Source organism: Loxodonta africana, chromosome 10, assembly GCF_030014295.1.
Source record: "Loxodonta africana isolate mLoxAfr1 chromosome 10, mLoxAfr1.hap2, whole genome shotgun sequence".
Taxonomy (NCBI): Eukaryota; Metazoa; Chordata; class Mammalia; order Proboscidea; family Elephantidae; genus Loxodonta; species Loxodonta africana.
In genome coordinates, this window is record NC_087351.1 from 71,502,609 (window position 1) to 71,524,370 (window position 21,762).

A 21,762-nucleotide genomic window follows, 5' to 3' on the forward strand; every position below is an offset into this window, starting at 1 on the left:
TTAGTGAGAAAGATCTTTATTTTTGTGTAATAGAGACATCAAGAACATTAACTGTATATAGCCTTCATTTTGGTCAGGTAATTCAAATACACACCGAATAACTGGGTCTACACATACTTGCTGGGTGACAAGGCCAGTTAAAATGAATTAAATGCTTCAGTTTGCGTATGCTCAGAAATAAAATACTATTACCTACCTTACAAAGAGTCTACTGAGCTCCTGAGAGCATCACGTGTTAAAAGAACTATCTTAATGCTTCAATTTATAATTACTGATAATGATCAAATATTTTTAACAGGCTCACAATTATTAACTAGCAAGAATTCCAATAGTTAACATGTCTTTTGTGTTTTAAATCTACCTAGGATGCAGTTAGTAAAGTAGGAGGCTTATCCCACTGTAATGATTAAATCTTCGTGTACCTGCATTTTGGTGATGCAATAGGCAATTCCTTTTATAAAAGCCTTAAAGATACAGCAAAAGTCTTCTCACATCAGTTTATGAGACCCCAGTTAGCTGTGGATATAGGAGCTAGGCTTTGCAGCAAAGAAAACGTCCCAGCAGCAGCTATAACAATAACTAGTCAAAGAAAGAACCGATCAGATGGCTACTGGTTAGTCAAAGAAAACCGACTCCTCCCCCCTCTTTCCCAGTCTATTTATGTTAAGTGTTGATTACCTTATAATAATCCATCTGCCTTACATGCTGCTTATAGACAGGATGCTATTTCACTAAAAAAGTGAAAGACTAAAATAACGAATTGGTGAGGTTCATTGTTGCGAATGCTACTATTCAAGAGATCATTCAAAGTCTTTAAAACAAAATAACAATTACCACAGAGTAATATTTTTAAAAAGTAGAAATAATAAGGTTTTAGTTTTACCTAATATGAAATAACTAGAAAAAGACTCTGAACTTTTGGCATTTTGTATTCCAGATGTGAGATTGATTCCAATACACATTTGCAAATATGAGGCATTAGAACAACAACAACAAAAAAACCCAAACCTGTTGCCATCGAATCAATTCTGCCTCATAGTGACCGTATAGGACAGACAGAAATGCCCCATAGGGTTTCCAAGACAGTAATCTTTATGGAAGCAGACTGCCACATCTTTCTCCCATGGAGCAGCCAGTGGGTTTGAACCACCAACCTTTCAATTAGCAGCCAAGTGCTTAACCACTTTGCCACCAGGGCTCCTTAAATAGGTATAAACCAAAAAAACCAACCCCATTGCCACTGAATCAATTCCAACTCACAGCAACCCTACAGGACAGAGTAGAACTGCCCCATAGGGTTTCCCAGGAGTGGCTGGTGGATTCAAACTGCCAACCTTTTGATTAGCAGCTGAGCTCTTAACCACTGTACCACCAGGGCCTCCACATAGGTATGGTGACTTTAAATTTAGCCACAACATACTATTTTAGATAGAATGGAAGTTAGTTTACATGTTTAAACATCAGATATTGTTTTTCACATGATTTAGAGAAAAATTACTTAAAGATAATAATTGCCTTAAAAGAAATCTCTTAAAAGTCATGGAAGAAGTCACTTGAGAAGAAATCCATCCTTCAATGGGTCATCGTCTTCTACTATAAAGCTTGCTGTACCTGTGTAATGGGCTTGTCCTGATACTTCCACTATAACAGCTTTAAAATCACCACATTTTGCTTCCTGCAAAAAAGACAATGAAAGGAGTTTAATATCAAAATATTGCACTCATATCTGGCCTAAAAGTTATACTCGTGATTTTTATCATTTTAAAGAAAATCTAAGGATTAGTCCGAGAGGCAATGGAAGGTCTTTAGGAGAGAGACATGATGAAACTTGTTTTAGGTAAGTTAAGCTATAGAGGACAAATTGGAGATGAAAAAGACTAGGAACCCAGAAACCAGTTAAGAGGTAACCTTAATTCATTGGCTGAATCCAGAGTTACTAGGGCAGTCTTTAGTGAGGATGGAAGAGAACATAACACAGAGACACTGTGGAGGACAGACCTGGTGACTGATACATGTGGGAGATGAGGAATAGGAATAAATTAATGATGCCCATAGTTTTTTTTTTTTTTTTTTTATAGTTTCTAGCTTGGAAGTGAAGCTAGTAATGGCATTAACCAAGATGGGAATGAGAGAAGGAGGAGCCCACTGAAGAAGGAAGAAAGAACTTTTTTTTCTTCCCCTCAATGGGTTTTTTTTTTTTTTTTTAATTGTGCTTTAAGTGAAAGTATACAAATCAGGTCAGTCTCTCATACAAAAATTTACATATACCTTGCTATACATTCCTAATTGCTCTCCCTCTGATGAGATAGCACAGTACTTCCCTCCACTATCTCTCCTTGTGTCCATTTGGGTAGCTTCTGGCCCCCTCTGCCCTCTCATCTCCCCTCCAGACAGGAGATGTCAACATAGTCTCATGCGACCACTTGATCCAAGAAGCTCATTCTTCACCAGTATCATTTTCCATCCCCTATTCCAGTCCAATCCCTGTCTGAAAGTTGGCTTTGGGAATGGTTCCTGTCCTGGGCTAACAGAAGGTCTGGGGTCCATGGCCTCCAGGGTCCCTTCAGTCCCAGTCTGACCATTAAGTCTGGTCTTTTTATGAGAATTTGGGGTTTGCATCCCACTGCTCTCCTGCTCCCTCAGGGTTTCTCTGTTGAGTTCCCTTTCAGGGCAGTCATCGGTTGTGGCTGGGTACCACCTAGCTCTTCTGGTCTCAGGCTGATGTAGTCTCTGGTTTATGTGGTCCTTTCTGTCTCTTAGACTCATAATTATTTTGTGTCTTTGGTGTTCTTCATTCTTCCTTGTTCCAGGTGGGTTGACACCAATTGATGATGCATCTTAGACGGCCACTTGCTAGTGTTTAAGACCCCCGACGCCACTCTCCAAAGTGGGTCGTAGAATGTTTTCTTAACAGATTTTATTATGCCAATTGACTTAAATGTCCCCTGAAACCATGGTCCTCAAACCCCCGCCCCTGTTACATTGGCCTTTGAAGTGTTCAGTTTATTAAGGAAACTTCTTTGTTTTTGGTTTAGTCCATTTGTGTTGACCTCTCCTGTATTGTGTATTCTTTCCCTTCACCTAAGATGAAACTTAGCTACTATCTAATTAGTGAATATCCCTCTCCCTCCCTTCCGCCCTCCCCCCGCCCCATAACCATCAGAGTATTTTGTTCTCTGCTTAAACTGTTTCTCCAGTTCTTTTAATAGGGGTCTTATACAATATTTGTCCTTTTGCAATTGACTGATTTCACTCAGCATAATGTCTTCCAGATTTCTCCATGTTATGAAATGTTTCATGGATTCAACATTGTCAAAAAAGAACTTTTTAACAAGTTGAGTTTGAGACATCTCTGGAACAATCAGAGTTAAGCTCAGTGACAGTCGGGAGCATAGAGACAGGAGAGAGGGACAGGGCAGGGATTAAGGTCCGGAAGTCATCAGCAGTGAATGGTACAGAGTTAAAGCCTCAGAAGGGGATGAAATTGCTCAGGGGCGTTAAACTGTAGGTAAGTGAGATGAGAAGGAAGCTAAGGAGGAATGCTGAGGATACCTAAGTGGAAGGACTAGAAGAGGAAGCTGGGGAAGGGAAGGAGACTGAGAAGGTACAACCAGAGAGCCTGAAAGGGCCTAGACAGAGAGGAAAGGAGTATGGTGCACGTGAAGATATTTTGGCAAGTATGATTAATAACTATAAAAGAAATAACTTCAAATATTACCTACAGATCCTTTTCTAATTTTTAAATATGAATAACTGAGGTTCCAAGCTAAAATGTCAAATATTAGACTATGGTACAGTAACTTTATTATATTTTTATAAAGCTGCTATAACATAAAGCCTCACTGAAAACTTCTGCTTTGTCTAATAGTATAATGCAATGCTAAACAGCACTGGATTAGAGTCCAGAGACCTAGGTTCACATCCTGGTTCGCTACTCACTCTTTGACCTCTGGCAAACTACCTAGCCTCTCTAATTCTCCATTTTATCATGTGCTAAAAAAGGACAATAATAGTACTGGCCCCCTAGGATTCTTGTGAGGATTAAATGAGATGACGTGTATAAAGTGCTCAGCTTGGAGACCAACCCACAGAAAAGCACCCAGTAAATGTAAATTATTATTGTATATTTTCAACTTCAAATGCTTAAGACAATGTGTTCTAAATCTCTGCATAAAAAATAAATGAGTTTGGCATATCATAAGGTCACTATATAATATAGGAACATCTAACTTAAAGAATAAGGAGCCCTGGTGACACTGTGGTTAAGCGCTCATCTGCTAGCTAAAAGGTTAGTGACTTGAACCCACCAGCCGCTCCGTGGGAGAAAGATGTGGCAGTCTGCTTCTGTAAAGATTTCAGCCTTGGAAACTCTATGGGGCAGTTCTGCTCTGTCCTACAGGGCCACTATGAGTCAGCATTTACTTGACTACAATGGTTTTAACTTAAAGAAAAGTCAATATTCAGAGAAACCAAGCTTTAAAAACAGCTATGTTAGGATAGATTGTTTGCTATGTCAAAGGTCTCTTTAGGAGATGATTCATTTACTAAGAGGTCTCATTAATCAGTTTTGTTAGCACATTTAAAATTTGATTTCATTATAAAAATTCTGTTTTCCACAACTCTCCAAGACCTTCTCATCCTTTTATAGAAAATGAAACAATCCTACATAATACTAAGACAAAACAAAACCAGCCAAACACGAGTTTAGTGGTTTTCAAATTTCTTGCTCTTAGGACTCCTATACATCTTAAGATTTGAGGATCTCAGTGTTTTTGTTTATGTAGCTTATGTATCAATATTTATTACTTGGCAATTTAAACAGAATTTAAAAATACTTATTAATGCATTTAAATAATAAACCCATTACATGTTAACATAAATAATATTTCTTGTGAAAAAAATTTCCAAAACAAAAACATTTAATGATGTAGCACTACTTTTCATTTTTGCAAATCTGTTTAATGTTTGGCTTAATAGAAGAGAGCTAAATTCTCATATCTGCTTCTGTATTCAGTCTATTGGGATATCACACATCATGTAGTCTCTGGAGAATACCACTCATTCAGTCTCATTCTCATGAGAGAATGAGAGTGAAAAATAATGTCTTAGTATTATTATAAAAATAATTTTGACCTTGTTGGACCCCTGGGAAAGACTTGGGGACCACCAGGGGCCTCAAGACTGTACTTTGATAACTACTGCCCCAGTTGAACAGAGGCTTTTACAGGCCTGCTTTAAAATTTCTCTTCTCAGAACTGAGAAGAAACTTAATATCCAACTCAGGCCTCTTGGGTCTCATAAACAACACATTTATAAACAAGAAGCTAAGGGTGCGTCACTTACCCTCACGGCCTTCCCAGTGAATACTGAGCCAGTTGCACTGCTTTTAAAGGATCTGGTCTGGTTTAGTTCTAGAAGCCCTTTGTGATACTGTAAGGCAATTCGGGCTGTCACTCCTGAGCCTGTAGGACTTCTGTCAACCTGTTTCAAGACAAATGAAAATGTGTATGTGCATATATGTATATTATGTAAATTTAAAAATAAAATATGGGAAATAGCATACTTGATTTTATTATATAAGGTCTTTGCAGAATTCCTTGTGTATTAAAATTCATTATTGTAGGATATAAATGGAGCCCTGGTGGTGCAGTACTTAAGAGCTCGGCTGCTGACCAAAGGTCAGCAGTTCGAATTCACCAGCCACTCCTCAGAAACCCTATGGGGCAGTTCTGTTCTGTCCTATAGGGTCACTATCCCCCATGCGTCTGTCAGTTTGTCATACTATAGGGGCTTGTGTGTTGCTGTGATGCTGGAACTTATACCACCAGTATTCAAATACCAACAGGGTTACCCAAGGTGGACAGGTTTTAGCTGAGCTTTCAGACTCAGACTAGGAAGGCGGGCTGGGTGGTCTATTTCTGAAACTTAGCCAGTGAAAAGCTTATGAATAGAAGCGGAACACTGTCTGATATAGTGCCAGAAGATGAGCCCCTCAGGTTGGAAGGCACTCAGAATACAACTAGGGAAGAGCTGCCTCCTCAGAGTACAGTCAACCTTAATGATGTGGATGGAATCAAGCTTTCAGGACCTTCATTTGTTGATGTGGCAAGAATGAGAAGAAACAGCTACAAACATCCATTCATAATTAGAATTTGGAATGTATGAAGTATGAATCTAGGAAAATTGGAAATCGTCAAAAATGAAATGGAACACATAAACCTCGATACTCTAGGCATTAGTGAGCTGAAATGGACTTGTATGGGCCATTTTGAATCAGACAATCATATGGTCTACTATGCTGGGAATGATGACTTGAAGAGGAATGGCCTTGCATTCATCGTCAAAAAGAACATTTTAAGATCTCTCCTAAAGTACAATGCTATCAGTGATAGGATAATATTTCATACACCTACAAGGAAGACAGTTAATACGACCATTATTAAAATTTATGCACCAACAACTAAGGCCAGAGATGAAGAAACTGAAGATTTTTATCAGTTTCTGCAGTCTGAAATTGATCAAACCTGCAGTCAGGATGCATAGATAATTAGTGATAATTAGAATGCAAAAGGTGGAGACAAAGAAGAATGATCAGTAGTTGGAAAATATGGCCTTGGTGATAGAAACGATGCTAGAGATCCCATGATAGAATTTTGCAAGACCAATGACTTCTTCACTGCAAATACCTTTTTTACCAACATAAATGGCAATATACATGTGGACCTCGTCAGATGGAATACACAGGAATCAAATCGACTACATCTGTGGAAAGAGACTATGGAAAAGCTCAATATCATCAGTCAGAATAAAGCCAGGGGCTAACTGTGGAACAGACCATCAATTGCTCATATACAAGTTGAAATTAAGAAAATTAGAACAAGTCCACAAGAGCCAAAATACTACCTTGAGTATAACTCAGAAACTCAGTGCCGTTGAGTCGATTCCGACTCAATATCCCATCTGAATTTAGAGACCATCTCAAGAATAGATTTGACGTGTTGAAGACTAACGACCAAAGACCAGAAGAGTCGTGGAATGACATCAAACATGAAGAAAGCAAGAAGTCATTAAAAAGACAGGAAATAAAGAAAAGACCAAGATGGATGTCAGAAGAGACTCTGAAACTTGCTCTTGAACGTCGAGTAGCTAAAGCAAACAGAAGAAATGATGAAGTCAAAGAGCTGAATAGAGGATTTCAAAGGGCAGCTCGAGTAGATAAGGTATTATAATGACATGTGCAAAGACCTGAAGGAGGAAAACCAAAAGGGAAGAACATGTTCGGCATTTCTCAAGCTGAAAGAACTGAAGAAAAAATTCAAGCCTTGAGTTGCAATACTGAAGGATTCTACAGGGAAAATATTAAACGAAGCAGGAACCAATAAAAGAAGATGGAAGGAACACAAAGAGTTACTATACCAAAAAGAATTGGTTGACATTCAACCATTTCAGGAGGTAGCATAAGATCAGGAACAGATGGTACTGAAGGAAGAAGTCCAAGCTGCACTGAAGGTATTGGCAAAAAACAAGACTCCAGGAATTGACGGAATACCAACTGAGATGTTTCAGCAAACAGATGTAGCACTGGAAGTGTTCACTCGTCTATACCAAGAAATTTTGAAGACAGCTACCTGGCCAACTGACTGGGAGAGATTAGTATTTATGCTTATTCCCAAGAAAGGTGATCCAATCAAATGCGGAAATTCTGGAACAACATCATTAATATCACACTCAAGTAAAATTTTGCTGAAGATCATTCAAAAGCTGCTGCAGCAGTATATGGACAGGGAACTGCCAGAAATGCAAGCCAGATTCAGAAGAGGATGTGGAACCAGGAATATCATTGCTGATGTCAGATGGATCCTGGCTGAAAGCAGAGAATGCCAGAAAGATGTTCACCTGTGTTTTACTGACAATGCAAAGGCATTTGACTGTGTGGATCATAACAAACTATGGATAACATTATGAACAATGGAAATTTCAGAACACTTAGTTGTGCTCATGAGGAACCTGTACACAGATCAAGAGCCAGCGGTTCAGACAGAACAAGGGGATATGGTGTGGTTTAAAGTTAGGAAAAGTGTGCGTCAGGGTTGTATTTTTTCACCATACTTATTCAATCTGTATGCTGAACAAATAATCTGAGAAGCTGGATTGCTATATTCAGATGACACAAACTTGCTTGCTGTAAGTGAAGAGGACTTAAAGCACTTACTGATGAAGATCAAAGACCACAGCCTTCAGTATGGTTTACACCTCAACATAAAGAAAACAAAAACTCTCACAACTGGACCAAGAAGGAGCATCACTGTAAATGGAGAAAAGATTGAAGTTGTCAAGGATTTCATTTTACTTGGATCCACAATCACCACCCATGGAAGCAGCAGTCAAGAAATCAAAGGGCGCATTGCACTGGGCAAATCTGCTCCAAAAGACCTTTTTAAAGTGTTGAAAAAGTCTCGGAGACTACGGTGTCCCTGACCCAAGCCAAAACATGTTCTCAATGGCCTTATATGCATGCGAAAGCTGGACAAGGAATAAGGAAGACTAAAGAAGAACTGACGCCTTAGAATTGAGGTGCTGGCAAAAAATACTGAATATACCATGAACTGCCAAAAGAACGAACAAGTCTGTCTCGTACGAAGTACAACCAGAATGCTCCTTAGAAGCAAGGATGGCAAGACTATGTCTCACATACTTTGGACATGTTATTAGAAGGGATCAGTCCCTGGAGAAGGACATTATGCTTGATAAAAGTTGGGGGTCAATGAAAAAGAGGAAGGCCCTCAACGAGATGGACTGACATGGTGGCTGCAACAATGGGCTCAAGTGTAACAACTGTGAGGATGGTACAGGACCAGGCAGTGTTTCATTCTGTTGTACACAAGGTCGCTATGAGTAGAAGCTGACTCGATGGTACCTAACTAACAAAAACAAGGATCACTATGAGTCAGAATCAACTTGACGGCAATGGATTTGGTTTTGGTAGGATACAAATCAGATATAAAAGTCTGTAATATTTCTGAGGGCTTTTTTTGTGTTTTATTAAGGGTGATACAGAACTTAATTTCTATAGGCTGTAAAACGTATTGCCTACAGTAGATATTTTTAAACGTCTTCAGATCTAAAACAAAACTACATATATATTATGTGATACAATTGTTGTAAATCTTAATAAATTTGCCTTTAAAATATTTTAAAATTATTTACATTATACCTTCAACTTAACAATGTAACTTTTTCAAAAGTATAGAGGGAATTTAGAGAAATCTTGTCTACATGTCTTAAGCAGTAGTAACTCTCATGCATAAAAGTAATGACAAGCTAGAAAGGCTTTTCAGTAAAATATAGAACAAACAGAAAATTAATACTAGTGCCAAATTGTACAGTAAATTACCTTAACTCTGTATTATGAAAGTGAGCAGAGATAAAATTCTATTTCAAAGAAATTATCACCAAAAATATTGAGATTAGAAGATGCCCAATAAAAAAGCACTGTTTTTCCTCACTTGAGTTCAGAACTGACTGAGAAATAAGTCAAAGTAGTAAGGCAGGTGGAGACCAAAATATCACCTTTTTTACTTGTAAGCATTGCCACATAACCCCTGGAGAAGCAGAGTGCAGCACCTACATTCTGCAGGCATCTTCTATCCCTAATTTCTCCTCTCCAACTCCCCCAATTGGTTTAAGTCCCTCCTCCTGCCCTGGGACACAGAGAATGAGGGGGTGGAGAGAGGCCAAGAGGGTTACACTAGTGGGGATCCCCTCACATGGCTGGAAATATCAGGAATAGGGAAACAGCATTTTCTCTCACATTAGACTTAAACACTGTTTCAAATACATCATGCAACAAATAACATATCCATTGCGTAGCAGAGTCTCTGAGGTAAAGAAATCTTACTTCAAAATGGCTTTGTTATAAAGAGTAAAACTACGTTTGTCATAGAACAGATCAATAGAATACAGAATTCCCAGTTATGTGGGATCTGGAGAGCTCATTTCCTTATGCAAGTCACATGAGGAACTTCCCTGATGAAGATAGGAAGTCTACAAGTAAAGCATGTTTAATATTTACTTCTCTCAATAAAACTGTTTTGTCATCTAGCTCACAAGAACCTGATACTGGACACAAGCCATGTATACATCCTGGCGACAAAGAAAAAGAAAGAATTCCTTACAGTATGTGAACAGAAGCTGAATTCACATAATGGAAGATAACCGTATAGAGAATTTGTGTCAGACATTTTACCTATTACCTCACATTATCTGCACGGCAACAACCCTGTAAGATACATAGAGCAAGCATTATCCTCGTTTTTCCGAGCTAAAGAAACTGGGGCATAGAAAGGTGGAGGGGCTAGCTGGGGAGAGAACAAAATTTCAGTTCCACATTATCCAGCTTTCGTGCTTAAAATTACAGTTTCAATACCTGTGAATCTGCAAACACACAGATGTTGGTGGTTGGTTCCTCGCTATAAGCATCTTTTCCATCTGTTAATATAGTTCCATACAGAAAGGCAAGATCTTCACTATCAGGATGATTAATTTTAAACTGAAAATAACAATGACAACAAAAAACCCATATGTGAGACAAATATATTCAAACTTATCTTTATAAATAATGCAGATGGGGAACTCTTAGACGTAACTGTTTGATCTTTATCATTTGTGCATTTATGGAATACCTCTCTGGGAAAAGCATCTCTGCCTAGATGAATACACAGTTTTATTGGAAGTTACGATTCTTATTGTGCTTTGAGTCCCTTCTAAAAACGTTCTGCATAGAGCTTCTACTAAAGGAACAGCCTTATTTTATATACCCCCCAACCCTGAACATACACACTCTTTGTAGTCCTGTTTCCAGGAAGGCCAGATCACAGGCTGGCCACGGTTGCTCATGAGCTAAGGCTATCATATTTTCATTCACAGGAGCCTGAAGGGGGTGCATGGAAAAATCAGGCAGTGAGTATCCAAAGTGGAAGTTAATAGCACTGATAGAGTCGAGGGCGTGAGAGGCCACAAGCAAGCAAAGGCATAAGGATGTAGACAGTATTAGGTAAGAGAAATAACTGAATAACTAAAAAAAAAAAAGCGTAATCGTAGAGGATGAAGTCAGCTGGTACCGTGAAAATCAGCTGACACATACAGAGAGCAGCAGGCACTGGCAAAGCAGCTAAGTCATGTCGATAGTAAAGCACGCTCAGGCCCAACTGTGCAGAAGCCCTGATGACACAGCGGTTATTAAGATTGGCTGCTAGCCAAAGGGTGGGCAGTCTGAATCCACCAGCTGCTCCTTAGAAACCCTATAGGGCAGCTCTAGTCTGTTCTGTAGGGTTGCTATGAGTCAGAATCGACTGATGGCAATGGGTTTTTTTTGTTGTTGTTGTCATCCTTATGACTACAATAGCACTGTTATAACATCACACCACTCCCAGGTGTACTAGTTTCCTAGGACTGCCATAACAAAGTACCACAAAGTGAGTGGCTGAAAACAACACAAATGTATTGTCTCATAGTTCTAGAGGATAGAAGTCTGAATTCAGGTCATCAGCATGGCCATGTTCTTTCTGAAGGTTCTGGAGGAAGATCTTTCCTTGCCTCTTCCTAGCTTCTGCTGGTGTCTGGTAGTTTTTGGCATTCCTCAGCTTGTAGACATATCCCAATCTCTGCCTCCATCTTCAAAGGGCCAACTTCCCTCTGGGTCTCTGTCTCTTCTCTTCTTTTTATAAGGACACCACTTGGATTGGGTTAGGACCCTACTCCAGTATGACCTCATATTAACTTAACTGATAGCATCTTCAACCAATTTCCAAACAAGGTCACATTCACAGGTACTGGAGGTTAGGACTTCAACGTATCTTTTTGGGGGACACAATTCAATTCATAACAAGAGGCATGCTTCCTCCCCCTTAACGCCAAGCTCCTTGGATGGGGTTTGTTTTTCCTTTGGATTTCCAGTATTTAGCAAAGTGTCCAGCAGACAGTAAGTGCTTGTAAATGTTAAGAGAATAAATACCTGAAGATGAATTTATATTGTATTAAGTCCCCCCTCCAAAGGCCTTTCCTGCAATCTATATCAGCAGTATGAATGGTCAGGCATTCACAAAATAGTTCTACTGCCTGATGTGTAACTAAAAGAAACATTTCTCATATCTTTCTCAGAATCCCACTCCCCAATGTAACCCCCCTCCATACACCTTGGTGAGAGGTTCAAGCTTTAGTAAGAAGTTCAAAATGAATTTTTTTTTTAAAGAAAACTAAGCTTTTTTGTATTGATTTCATTAAAAGTCAGGTGAAATTATTTTGTGCCAAATTGTTTACTCTTAAACTTTTACCATCTGCTTAATGAAACAAGAAAATTGATGTAAATTTGGAATTTCAGAAGTTACTATGACAAAATAATTCCAACACAGTGTATTGACAGACCTGGACAAAGAATAATTTAGAACTGCAATATAGTATACATGTTCATTTTGATATTTAAATTATACATTATGTTAAATTAAAGCCTCAGAAGTATTAAGGAAAATAGGTCCATTAATAATTACTAGTATAAGTATATTAGATACTATCATAAGTCATTTTTTACTTAGAATAATAATTCTCATATGCCAAAGCATTCAAATACTGTATATGTGTTTTATTTGTAGGTCCCAGTTTCAAGGTAAAATGGCAGACTTATGCTAGAAATGAAAGAATCTTCTAGACTTCTTTGTTATCTAAACTGACTTTATCAGAATAGTTTTCCCAAGCCAAAACTAGAGTTGCTTGAGTAGCTTCTTAGCAATATAGGAAAAATTCCCCAAGTAGGAATTATTGTTTTTCATGAAGAGAAAGCCTTCTTAGACCCGATAAAATTATTTTGTACACTATATTTTACATTTATTATTTTCAAGTTTTACAGAGAGAATGATCAAACCACATGAATTGCAAATTAGTGGAATACTATGTACTTACTGTATGCTTAAATAGCCACAAACTATAATAATATATGTTATTAATAATAGTTATCATTTCTTGAACATTTATTACCAGGCAGGCATTGTTCTATGTTTTTTATCATCTATATTGACTGATTTAATTCTTACCACAAACCTATTAAGTAGTACATTTACATCTGTAAAATGCAATTTCCATCTTACAGATAGGAAACTGAGGCACACGGAGATTATTTAATTGTCCAAGGTTATAAAGGTTGCAAACATTACAGATGGCAAGGCTGGAACTCCCAGGTAGTCTGGCTCTAGAACCTAAGATTTTAACTACTAACGTATTCTTAGTACTACTAATAATTTAAATATATATTTCATTTCTTTACAGGCACAGTAATTTATATTTCCTCCATGCCACACAAGAGCGTTTGTTACTAAGGCAGCAATTGTACTGACCTGAGCTTTCACTGCTTCCGTCACTGCACTTGCCGCATCTACAAGGTCCCTTGTCTTTGCAGAACAAACGTCGAGTCCGAACTTTTCAGCACTGACAAAGGCATAAAAGGTGCCACCATATGCTATGTCTACCACCACCTTTCCATGACCAGGAACATCGACTGTGAGGTCTAAAAAATACGTATTTGAAAATAAGTTTGTTTTTAATATTCTGGCAAAAAATTCACAGCATTTTAACCATATTTATTTCTGTGGAGATGGGGGGAGATCTTTTCACACTGTGGGGTAGAAATTTTAACTTTATCTAAAGAATTTTGTCTTTGTCCTTGGTCCTGACAGATAACCTCTAAAACCTTGGAATTTCCCCAGTACGTGTCTTTGATGAGGCCTCCAGACCACATCTGAGCGTTTACGCTAATGGGTGACTCATGTTGGCTAGGCGAGAAAGACCCACTTCATATCAGCTGAATGGAGAGAGGTCTGATTCAATCAATAATGCCTACAGAATGAGGTCCCAATAAAGGCTCTGGATGTGGAAGCTCCATGGACTTCCTGGTTGGTCAAAGACATCCATGCACGTGGGAGTGTACGCATCCCTTTTTTGGGACTTGGAAGCTCCTTGCTGAGAACCCTCTTGAACCTTGCCCTGTGTACCTCTTCGTTTGAATCCTTCTTGCTATAATAAAACTGTAATCACAAGTACAGTGCTTCCTGAGGTTTGTGAATTGTTCTAGTGAATTATCAAACCCAAGGGAGTAGGGGGAACCAGCAAGTCAGTAGTGAGGGGGCACCAGTGGCCTTTGAGATTATGGCTGGTATTTTGAGGGAGTAGAGGGCATCCCATAATTTGTAGCCAGAGGTCTGAAGTGAAGGGAGCCCTTGGGGTCCCCGAATTTACCACTGGCATCTTGAAGGGGTAGTGGGAAAACCCCAAATGCCACTGGTGTCTGAGGTCTTTGGGAGTCTGGAGGACTGCACCTTTTAACTTGTGAGGTCTGACTTAACTCTGGAAGAAGTACTGCATGTGCAGAGAAATGGAATTGATGATAGATTCATTTGATTGACCCACACATCTGGTACCAGAGAAGTGGGATCTGATAACTTTACACCCATCATAAAGAGGAATGAGGCAAATATATAAAGTAAGTAAGTATTAGGCAATAATAGATCTTTAGCAAGGTATCTATTTTTAACTTAAAGATGTTTGCATAATTATAGAACATCTGAATGTAATGCTTTCCCCAATCATACAACTACTCGGAGGATCTTTCTAGGAAACATCATAGAGGCAGAGAGAGAGAAAACCATGGGACATCAACCTATGAAAACTATGAAGGAAAATGCAGCTCCCTGCTCCCACCAAACTACGTGGAATGGTTTAAAGTAGATAGGATACTGGATCCCATTCACAAATTTATTTTCTTCAGCTATAATGTCAAAAGAAAAAGATTTTTCTATATAAACTGTATACATTTACTCATCTTTCATCTCATTAAATTATCCTGCAGGCAAACACTCAGAATAAAGCCATTACAGAATCACTGACCTCATGGAGTTTCAGTTTCCTTATCTTTAAAACAGGGGTTTGAATCAGATAATCTTTGTCTTAGTTATCTACCCATTGCCATCGAGTCAATTCTGGCTCATGGCGACCCTATAGGACAGAGCAGATTCCCAGAATTTCCAAGGAGCGCCTGATGGATTCGAGCTGCTGACCTTTTAGTTAGCAGCCATAGCTCTTAACCACTACACCACCAGGGTCTCCCTTAGTTATCTCGTGCTGCTATAACAGAAATACCACAAGTGGATGGCTTTAACAAAGAGAAATTTATTCTGAGTCTAGTAAACTACAAATCCAAATTCATGGCATCAGCTCCAGAGGAAGGTTTCTCTCTCTGTTAGCTCTGGAGGGAGGTCCTTGTCATCAGTCTTCCCCTGGTTGAGGAGCTTCTCAGGTGCAGGGACCCCAGGTCCTAAAGGCACGCTCTGCTCCAGGTACTGCTTTCTTGGTGGTACGCAGTCCCCGTGTCTCTTTGCTCACTTCTCTCTTTAAATCTCAAAAGAGATTGGTTTAAGACACAATCTAATCTTGTAGCTCTCATCAACATAACTGCTGCTAATCCATCTCATTAACATCATAGTGATAGGATTTCCAACACATAGGAAAATCACACCAGACGACAAAATGGTGGACCATCACACAATACTGAGAGTTATGGCCTAGCCAAATTGATACACACATTTTTTGGGGATGCAATTCATTCCATGACAATCTTTAATTTCTATCTATTAATAATCTGCTGCTATTTTATAGAACTACTTTAGTGACTATTTTAAGTAGAACATTGAAAATTAAGATAGTTGTTTCACAAATGAGTCTATCCTACGTGCCACGTACTTTACATACATTAGGCTCCTTAGCGCTGAGAGGTAGGTATTGTATTATCTATTATCTTCACTTTATTCCCAGAATTACTCAGCATATAAGTGGCAGAGCCTGGAGTCAGGAGATGTCAAAGCTCAAAACCTTTCTACAAAAATATGGGGCCTTTATCTAAAACTCAATCCGAAAAGTTAGGTTTTCCTTTTCTTTTCTTCTATGCAAACATGTCACAGAAATTTCAATTTACTTTCCTTGAGGTTTAGTGAGCACCTACTGTGTGCCAATTATTGTGGCAGATATAAGAGATACAAATGTGACTAAAACGCAGCCTTTTCCCTTTCTAGAGTTTGGAAGAAAGAAAAACAAACTTTAAAATGTTATATGTATGAATGAATTGTCACACATTAGTTTTCCAGAAAAATGAAGCAAATCTCTTTAAACTACCAAAATTTTAAGGGTGAGAGGAAAGCAGTCTGATAAGCCTAGTAGATCCTGGTTCTGCCGCTCAGTCTGGGCTTGGTGTCTCAGTGTATAGAATTGGATTGCCATTCCTCCCTAAAAATCATTACTTTGAGAATTCCATGTGATAAAGGGTACAGAGTGCCTGGCACAGATTAGGGGTGCAATAATATCAGTATTAAAGCAAAAGCTGAATTTCCAATGGGAACAAAGCTCTCGATGACCAGTTATATTTGCTAATACAGTATATTCTCTGAATTTATTTGGTTACTCATTAAATATTCATTGACTACTTACTGGCACTTGGAAATGGGCTGATTTAATCCTCACAGCGACCCTCCATCGCTGTCATTTCATTTTACACATGATTACACTGAGGCATGGTCTCTCTTGCAGAAGGTCATAGAGGTCAGGAGAGACCACAGCAGAGGTGCAAAGTCAGGCAGTGATTTTAAACACTACCAGTCTGATTTTTATGCATTGTTTAAAGTAGAGAATTTAGGATTTTGTTTTAATGATACAAAGTGACCATTAATCCCCACCAATTATGACGTTGTCACACAGTGATGCTCTCAAGAACTACTGCGCGTGTGGGATTGGCTGCCCCTGCCCTAAACAGCTCCCAGTTATGATGTGGTGGATGATCCTCTGCCAGCTGTCACCTCCCACAAAATCTGGAGTGCTCCCATCTGCTGCTGGGGTTGCCTAGAGGGAAAGGTAACCACGCTGGTTAACTGTTAAGGATTTTTAGACGCAGTCCTATACATAAACTCCTTTTCTCTTCACATGCCTTCCCAATACATATGTGACACCACTCTCTCCTAAAGGGGAAAGTGGCATCAATTTCCGCAAAAGCATTCTTCATCAACTTTAAGTGTCAGGTGCTGAGGCTGCTCTAAGACTGACAAATGCCTGCGGTATTACTGTATCATTCATAATTAGGCTAATCTGGAATCCAATTCCTCAGGGAAGATCAAGATTGAATACTTTCGAACAGGATGATCTGCATGGCTTGAAGACTTTGAAGAGAAGAGGTGATCACCCTATTCCTGGTTGACTAAATTCACTGCCAGCTCACTTCTAGTCATGAGTACTAAAGCATCCTAACTGATGGAATTCAGCCCCTTAGATGCAGAGACCAGATTCTAGCATGCCAAGTCATCCCCATGAGGGATCTCCCTCTTTATAATGGTTTGGTTACAGCTGTTGTTGTTGTTAGGTGCCATTGAGTCCATTCCGACTCATCGCAACCATACGTACAACAGGACAAAACACTGCCCACTCTTGCGCCATTCCCACAATCACTGTTATGCTTGAGTACACTGTTGCAGCCACTGTGTCAATCCATCTCATTGAGGGTCTTCCTCTTTTTCGCTGACCCTCTAATTTACCAAGCATGATGTCCTTTTCCAGGCACTGATCCCTCCTGATAACATGTCCAAAATATGTGAGACATAGTCTCACTATCCTTGCTTCTAAGGAACATTCTGGTTGTACTTCTTCAAGACAGATTTGTTCACTCTTCTGGCAGTCCATGGTGTATATTCAATATTCTTCCCCAATACCAAAATTCAAAGGCATCAATTCTTCGGTCTTATTTATCATTCAGCTTTCGCATGCATATGAGGCGAGCGAAAACATCATGGCTTGGGTCAGGCACACCTTATTCTTCAAGGTGACATTTTTGCTTTTTAATACTTTAAAGAGGTCTTTTGCAGCAGATTTGCCCATTGCAATGGGTCCTTTGATTTCTTGACTGCTGCTTCCATGGTTGTTGATTGTGGATCCAAGTAAAATGACATCCTTGACAACTTCAATCTCTCTCCGTTTATCATGATGTTGCTCATTGGTCCAGTTGTGAGGATTTTGGTTTTCTTTATGTTGATGTGCAATTTATATTGAAGGCTGTGGTCTTTGATCTTCATCAATAAGTGTTTCAAGTCCTCTTCGCTTACAGCAAGCAAGGTTGTGTCATCTGCATAATGCACTTATAGACTCTCCCTGATTTACATGACACACAAGGCTCTGTACAAAGAAAGCCACCAAAACCTATTAAGTGCTCTATATACCAGTTTAAGAGGCTCTGGTGGCACAAGAGTTAAGCGCTCACCTGCTAACAGAAAGGTTGGTGGTTTGAATATACCAGCAGCTCCATGGAAGAAAACATCCGGTGATCTGCTCCTGTAAAGACTGCAGCCTAAGGAACCCTATGAGGCAGTTCTACTCTGTCCTATAGGGTTGCTATGAGTCAAAATTGACTCCATGACAACAGGTTCAGTATCTGGTTTACACACCAGTTGCAGAAGAAGCCAACTCCAACTCATGGCAACCCCACCATGTGTTAGAGTAGAACTGTGCTTCATAGAGTTTTCAAGTCTGATTTTTTTTGAAGTAGTTTGCCTAGCTTTTCTTCCCAGGAGCTTCTGTGTAGATTTGAACTTCCAACCTTTTGGTTAGCAACCCAGCGTGCTAACAGTTTGCACCACTCAGGGGCTCTCAAAGACCTACGCATCTACAGAATTCTTAACAACCCCATACGTCCTGCAGTCTCTCTGTCTGTAGGAATATAGTTTACATTTTTTTGTTACTTTTAAGTACCTTTCATTTACTTATCACAATTCTATAAGACAACAAATGCAGAAACGCAGGCGCAAATAGGTTAAGTAATTTGATTAAGGTTGCATGGGTTTAAGTGGTTGAGCAGAATTTGAACCCAGGCTAAATCTGTCCCTGTTCATAAATAAAAACAGCAGTGCCTGTATCATCATGATGTATAAATTACTTACTTCATTCATTGTTATTTAATTCTCTCCCAAAGAACTGGGGAACGCCCTTTTTGCAGAGGAAGAAAAGGAGACAGTGTTTTAGAGATGATAATGATGCGTCTATCAGGTGTACTGAGCCTGGCTTGAAATCCCAGTACACTGTTTTTTGCTCTTTCCTTGACCTTAGCTTACTTTGCTTTACCCAAAGACAAAACCTCCATAAAATGCATGACGATGACGAACAAGGTGCTGAGTAAGGGGAGCACAGGGGAGCACGTTAGTCTATATTCCTCATGGCTCACCCAAGACCGGAGGCAGATGCAATCAGCAGGATAATCTAGTTGCATGCACTGCACAAATTTGCAACGCTAAGATGCGAAAACACATTTGCAGTGATTTAGAATTACCTTTTTATTAGTGGCAAGAGCTCTGGGGTTGGGTTAGTTGCGCCTTTGGGTTTCAGCTCGTGCGAGACTGTTAGTGTTGTTAGCTGCGTCCCGGTTGCGGCACCACCCGGAGCTAGGAGGGTCCCGCGGGTTACCTGTGGCCAGCGCGAAGGCTGGGACGCTGTGGAAGCGCACCGGGCCGCGACTGCGGCCGCCCTCGCACGCCACGAACGCGGCCACTAGCCCGCACGGGCAGTGGATGTTGACGTGGGCCTCGCGGGCGCCAGCCGGGGGCGCAGGCACCAGCCCGAAGTCGAGCGCGAAGCGGCCCAGCGCCAGGACGGCGTGCCCGCACATGAAGCTGTAGCCGTCGTTATGCAGGAACAGGACTCCTAGGTGTGCGTCCTGCAGCTCGCTAGGCACCAGGACGGCTCCATACATGTCCCGGTGCCCTCGGGGCTCGAACATGAGCCGCCGTCGTACGTGGTCAAGGTGCTGGCGCATGTAGCGCCGCTTAGCCAGCAGCGTGGGGCCGACGACCTCCGGACACCCAGCTAGCACGATGCGCAGGGGCTCGCCGCCGGTGTGCATATCCACCACCGACAGCACTGGGGTCTTCGGGTCGTGCGGTGGCAGCTGGGGCACAGCCAGCGCGCGCTCCATTGTCTGCGTTCAGCGTCGCAATCTCCACCCAGCTGGAAACGCCTCAAGCCCCAGCCCCGCCCGCGTACCTAATAGGAGGAAGGCAGGGCGCGTGGCCGTGTCAGGGGGCGGGGCTTGGGAAAACAGACCCAAACAGAGCGAGACGGGGGCGGGGCTTCGGAGCCGTCGCCCGGGTTACAGGGAGGCGGAGCTGCTAGGGCCTCGGTGGCCCGGATGTCCGGACGCTGAGGCCGGGTCTTCTGATCTCAGAGCTTCCCTTTCTTCAGGGAAGCCTTCGAGCGGCCCATGGGTGAGTGGTCGCTGAGGTCCCGGAGAGTTTTACCTTAGTACTTGCTTGTTTCCTCCCCTGCCGCTCTGACCTCGGCTCCCGCTGGCGCGGCCATCGGAACGCACATCCTTGCCCCTCGCTCCCCGCCCGCGGTCCGGCTGGGGTCCGAACTCCTCCCCTGGTTGGGGTGGTGTCGGCTTCTGACGGGCTGCAGAGGGAAGCCGGCTGTGTGCGCGGGAAAGGGCAGTCCTTTGTTGTTGTTTTGTTGTTATATATGCCACTTCAGTTCCTTTGTTAAATGTGGAGGAAACACATTCATAAGGGTTGACTTCAAAATAAACGCGGGCTTGCTGAATAACTGTTGTCTCCCGCTTCAGCATGAACTGTAAATTTATATGGCCTTTCACAGAGGGACGACACCGTTGCCACACACACAAAAAAGACAAGGCTTAAAATTTTAGCCGTCGTTCACTAGAGGAAACGAAAGGGAAATTGAGCGGACACAGGGAGTCAGGCTTCTGTTTGTTCGATGATGAGCTGGTGCTTTCAGTTTATTGTATGTATTGGTTTTCCGACCTTGGATTTTGAGAAACTTTAAATTTAAATATTTATTAAAAGCCTATAGGTGAAAAGGAGCACTGGTGGGGCAGTGGTTAAGAGCGCCGATGCTAACCGAAACGTCGGTAGTTTGAACCAGCAGCCGCTCCTTGGGAACCCTATGGGGCAGCTCTACTCTGTTCTTCAGGGTCGCTATCAGTCGGAGTCGACTCTACGGCAGCCGGTTTGGTGTTTGGTTATAGACGCAAAGCCCTTATAGAAGCAGCTTCCAGTTCTTCAACCTCTCCTTGCCTTCTCAAAATTAGAACCACGATTTATTATCCTGTATTAGTTTGAGGCATTGTGATTACAATTGGTTTAAAAAAAAAAAAGTGTCAAATAAGGCAGAAAAGCCCATGAATTTCAAAAAAACAAGTCAGAAATTTGATGAAAGTGAAAATATTAAATTTGAGACATTTTAATCAGTGCTGTTTCTAGTATGTCTCAGCAGGGCAAGGAGAAGGATATGAAATGTCTACTTGCATTTGGAAGGAGAAAGGGCACTGTGGGCCAGGCAGTTTCTAGAATGTGAGTTCATGAAGATTTGGGAAATGAGTGCTCAAGAATAGTCATAAAATGAATAATTATTTTTCAGATTAATTCATATCGTGACCACAGCTGTTTTGCATTTTTCCATGCTAGGCTGTAGGTTCTTTGAGCAAGAGACTGTCATGTACCTCTGTGGATCTCCGTGGACCCTAGCCAGTGGGGAATCTGGCACTCAATAACATGTTTATTGAATTAATAAACCTGTGAATGAAGGAAATCAGATGCCATTGCTGAAAACTCCTTCAGGAATTTCCCCCTGTTGATGAGGTCAAAAACAACCTGTATGTTCCTGAACTTTTTGTAAAGA

The 21,762-nt window shown here is 40.8% G+C and overlaps 2 protein-coding genes across 7 annotated transcripts in view; one reads left to right on the forward strand and one right to left on the reverse strand.

Moving 5' to 3' along the window:
* Positions 1 to 20,265, reverse strand: L3HYPDH (trans-L-3-hydroxyproline dehydratase). The gene is made up of 5 exons (XM_003408685.4): positions 19,534 to 20,265; positions 13,386 to 13,555; positions 10,427 to 10,549; positions 5,344 to 5,481; positions 1 to 1,675 (listed from the first exon to the last, which is right to left on the reverse strand). Exons 1-5 carry the CDS (start codon positions 20,039 to 20,041, stop codon positions 1,550 to 1,552), a joined length of 1,065 nt encoding a protein of 354 aa, XP_003408733.2. The 5' UTR covers positions 20,042 to 20,265; the 3' UTR covers positions 1 to 1,549.
* JKAMP (JNK1/MAPK8 associated membrane protein) overlaps positions 20,208 to 21,762 on the forward strand; it is an 18,815-nt gene continuing 17,260 nt past the window's right edge. For 3 of the 6 annotated variants that reach the window (XM_010588666.2, XM_010588667.2, XM_064292544.1), the window contains exon 1: positions 20,337 to 21,736. In XM_010588666.2, coding sequence (XP_010586968.1) covers positions 21,718 to 21,736 — 19 coding nt within the window. In that variant the 5' untranslated portion in view covers positions 20,337 to 21,717. The other 3 variants (XM_023546214.2, XM_003408495.4, XM_010588668.3) reach the window with 3 other exon arrangements.

Bases quoted from the DNA above. Each gene is read 5' to 3' on its own strand.
- L3HYPDH (XM_003408685.4), bottom strand. From the start codon at position 20,041: ATGGAGCGCGCGCTGGCTGTGCCCCAGCTGCCACCGCACGACCCGAAG. The intron at 5,482-10,426 runs GTATTGAAACTG...GTCTTGAAACAG, and splicing joins GTGTGTTTGCAGATTCACAG to GTTGACAGAAGTCCTACAGG. The intron at 1,676-5,343 runs GTAAGTGACGCA...TCTTTTTTGCAG, and splicing joins TCACTGGGAAGGCCGTGAGG to GAAGCAAAATGTGGTGATTT.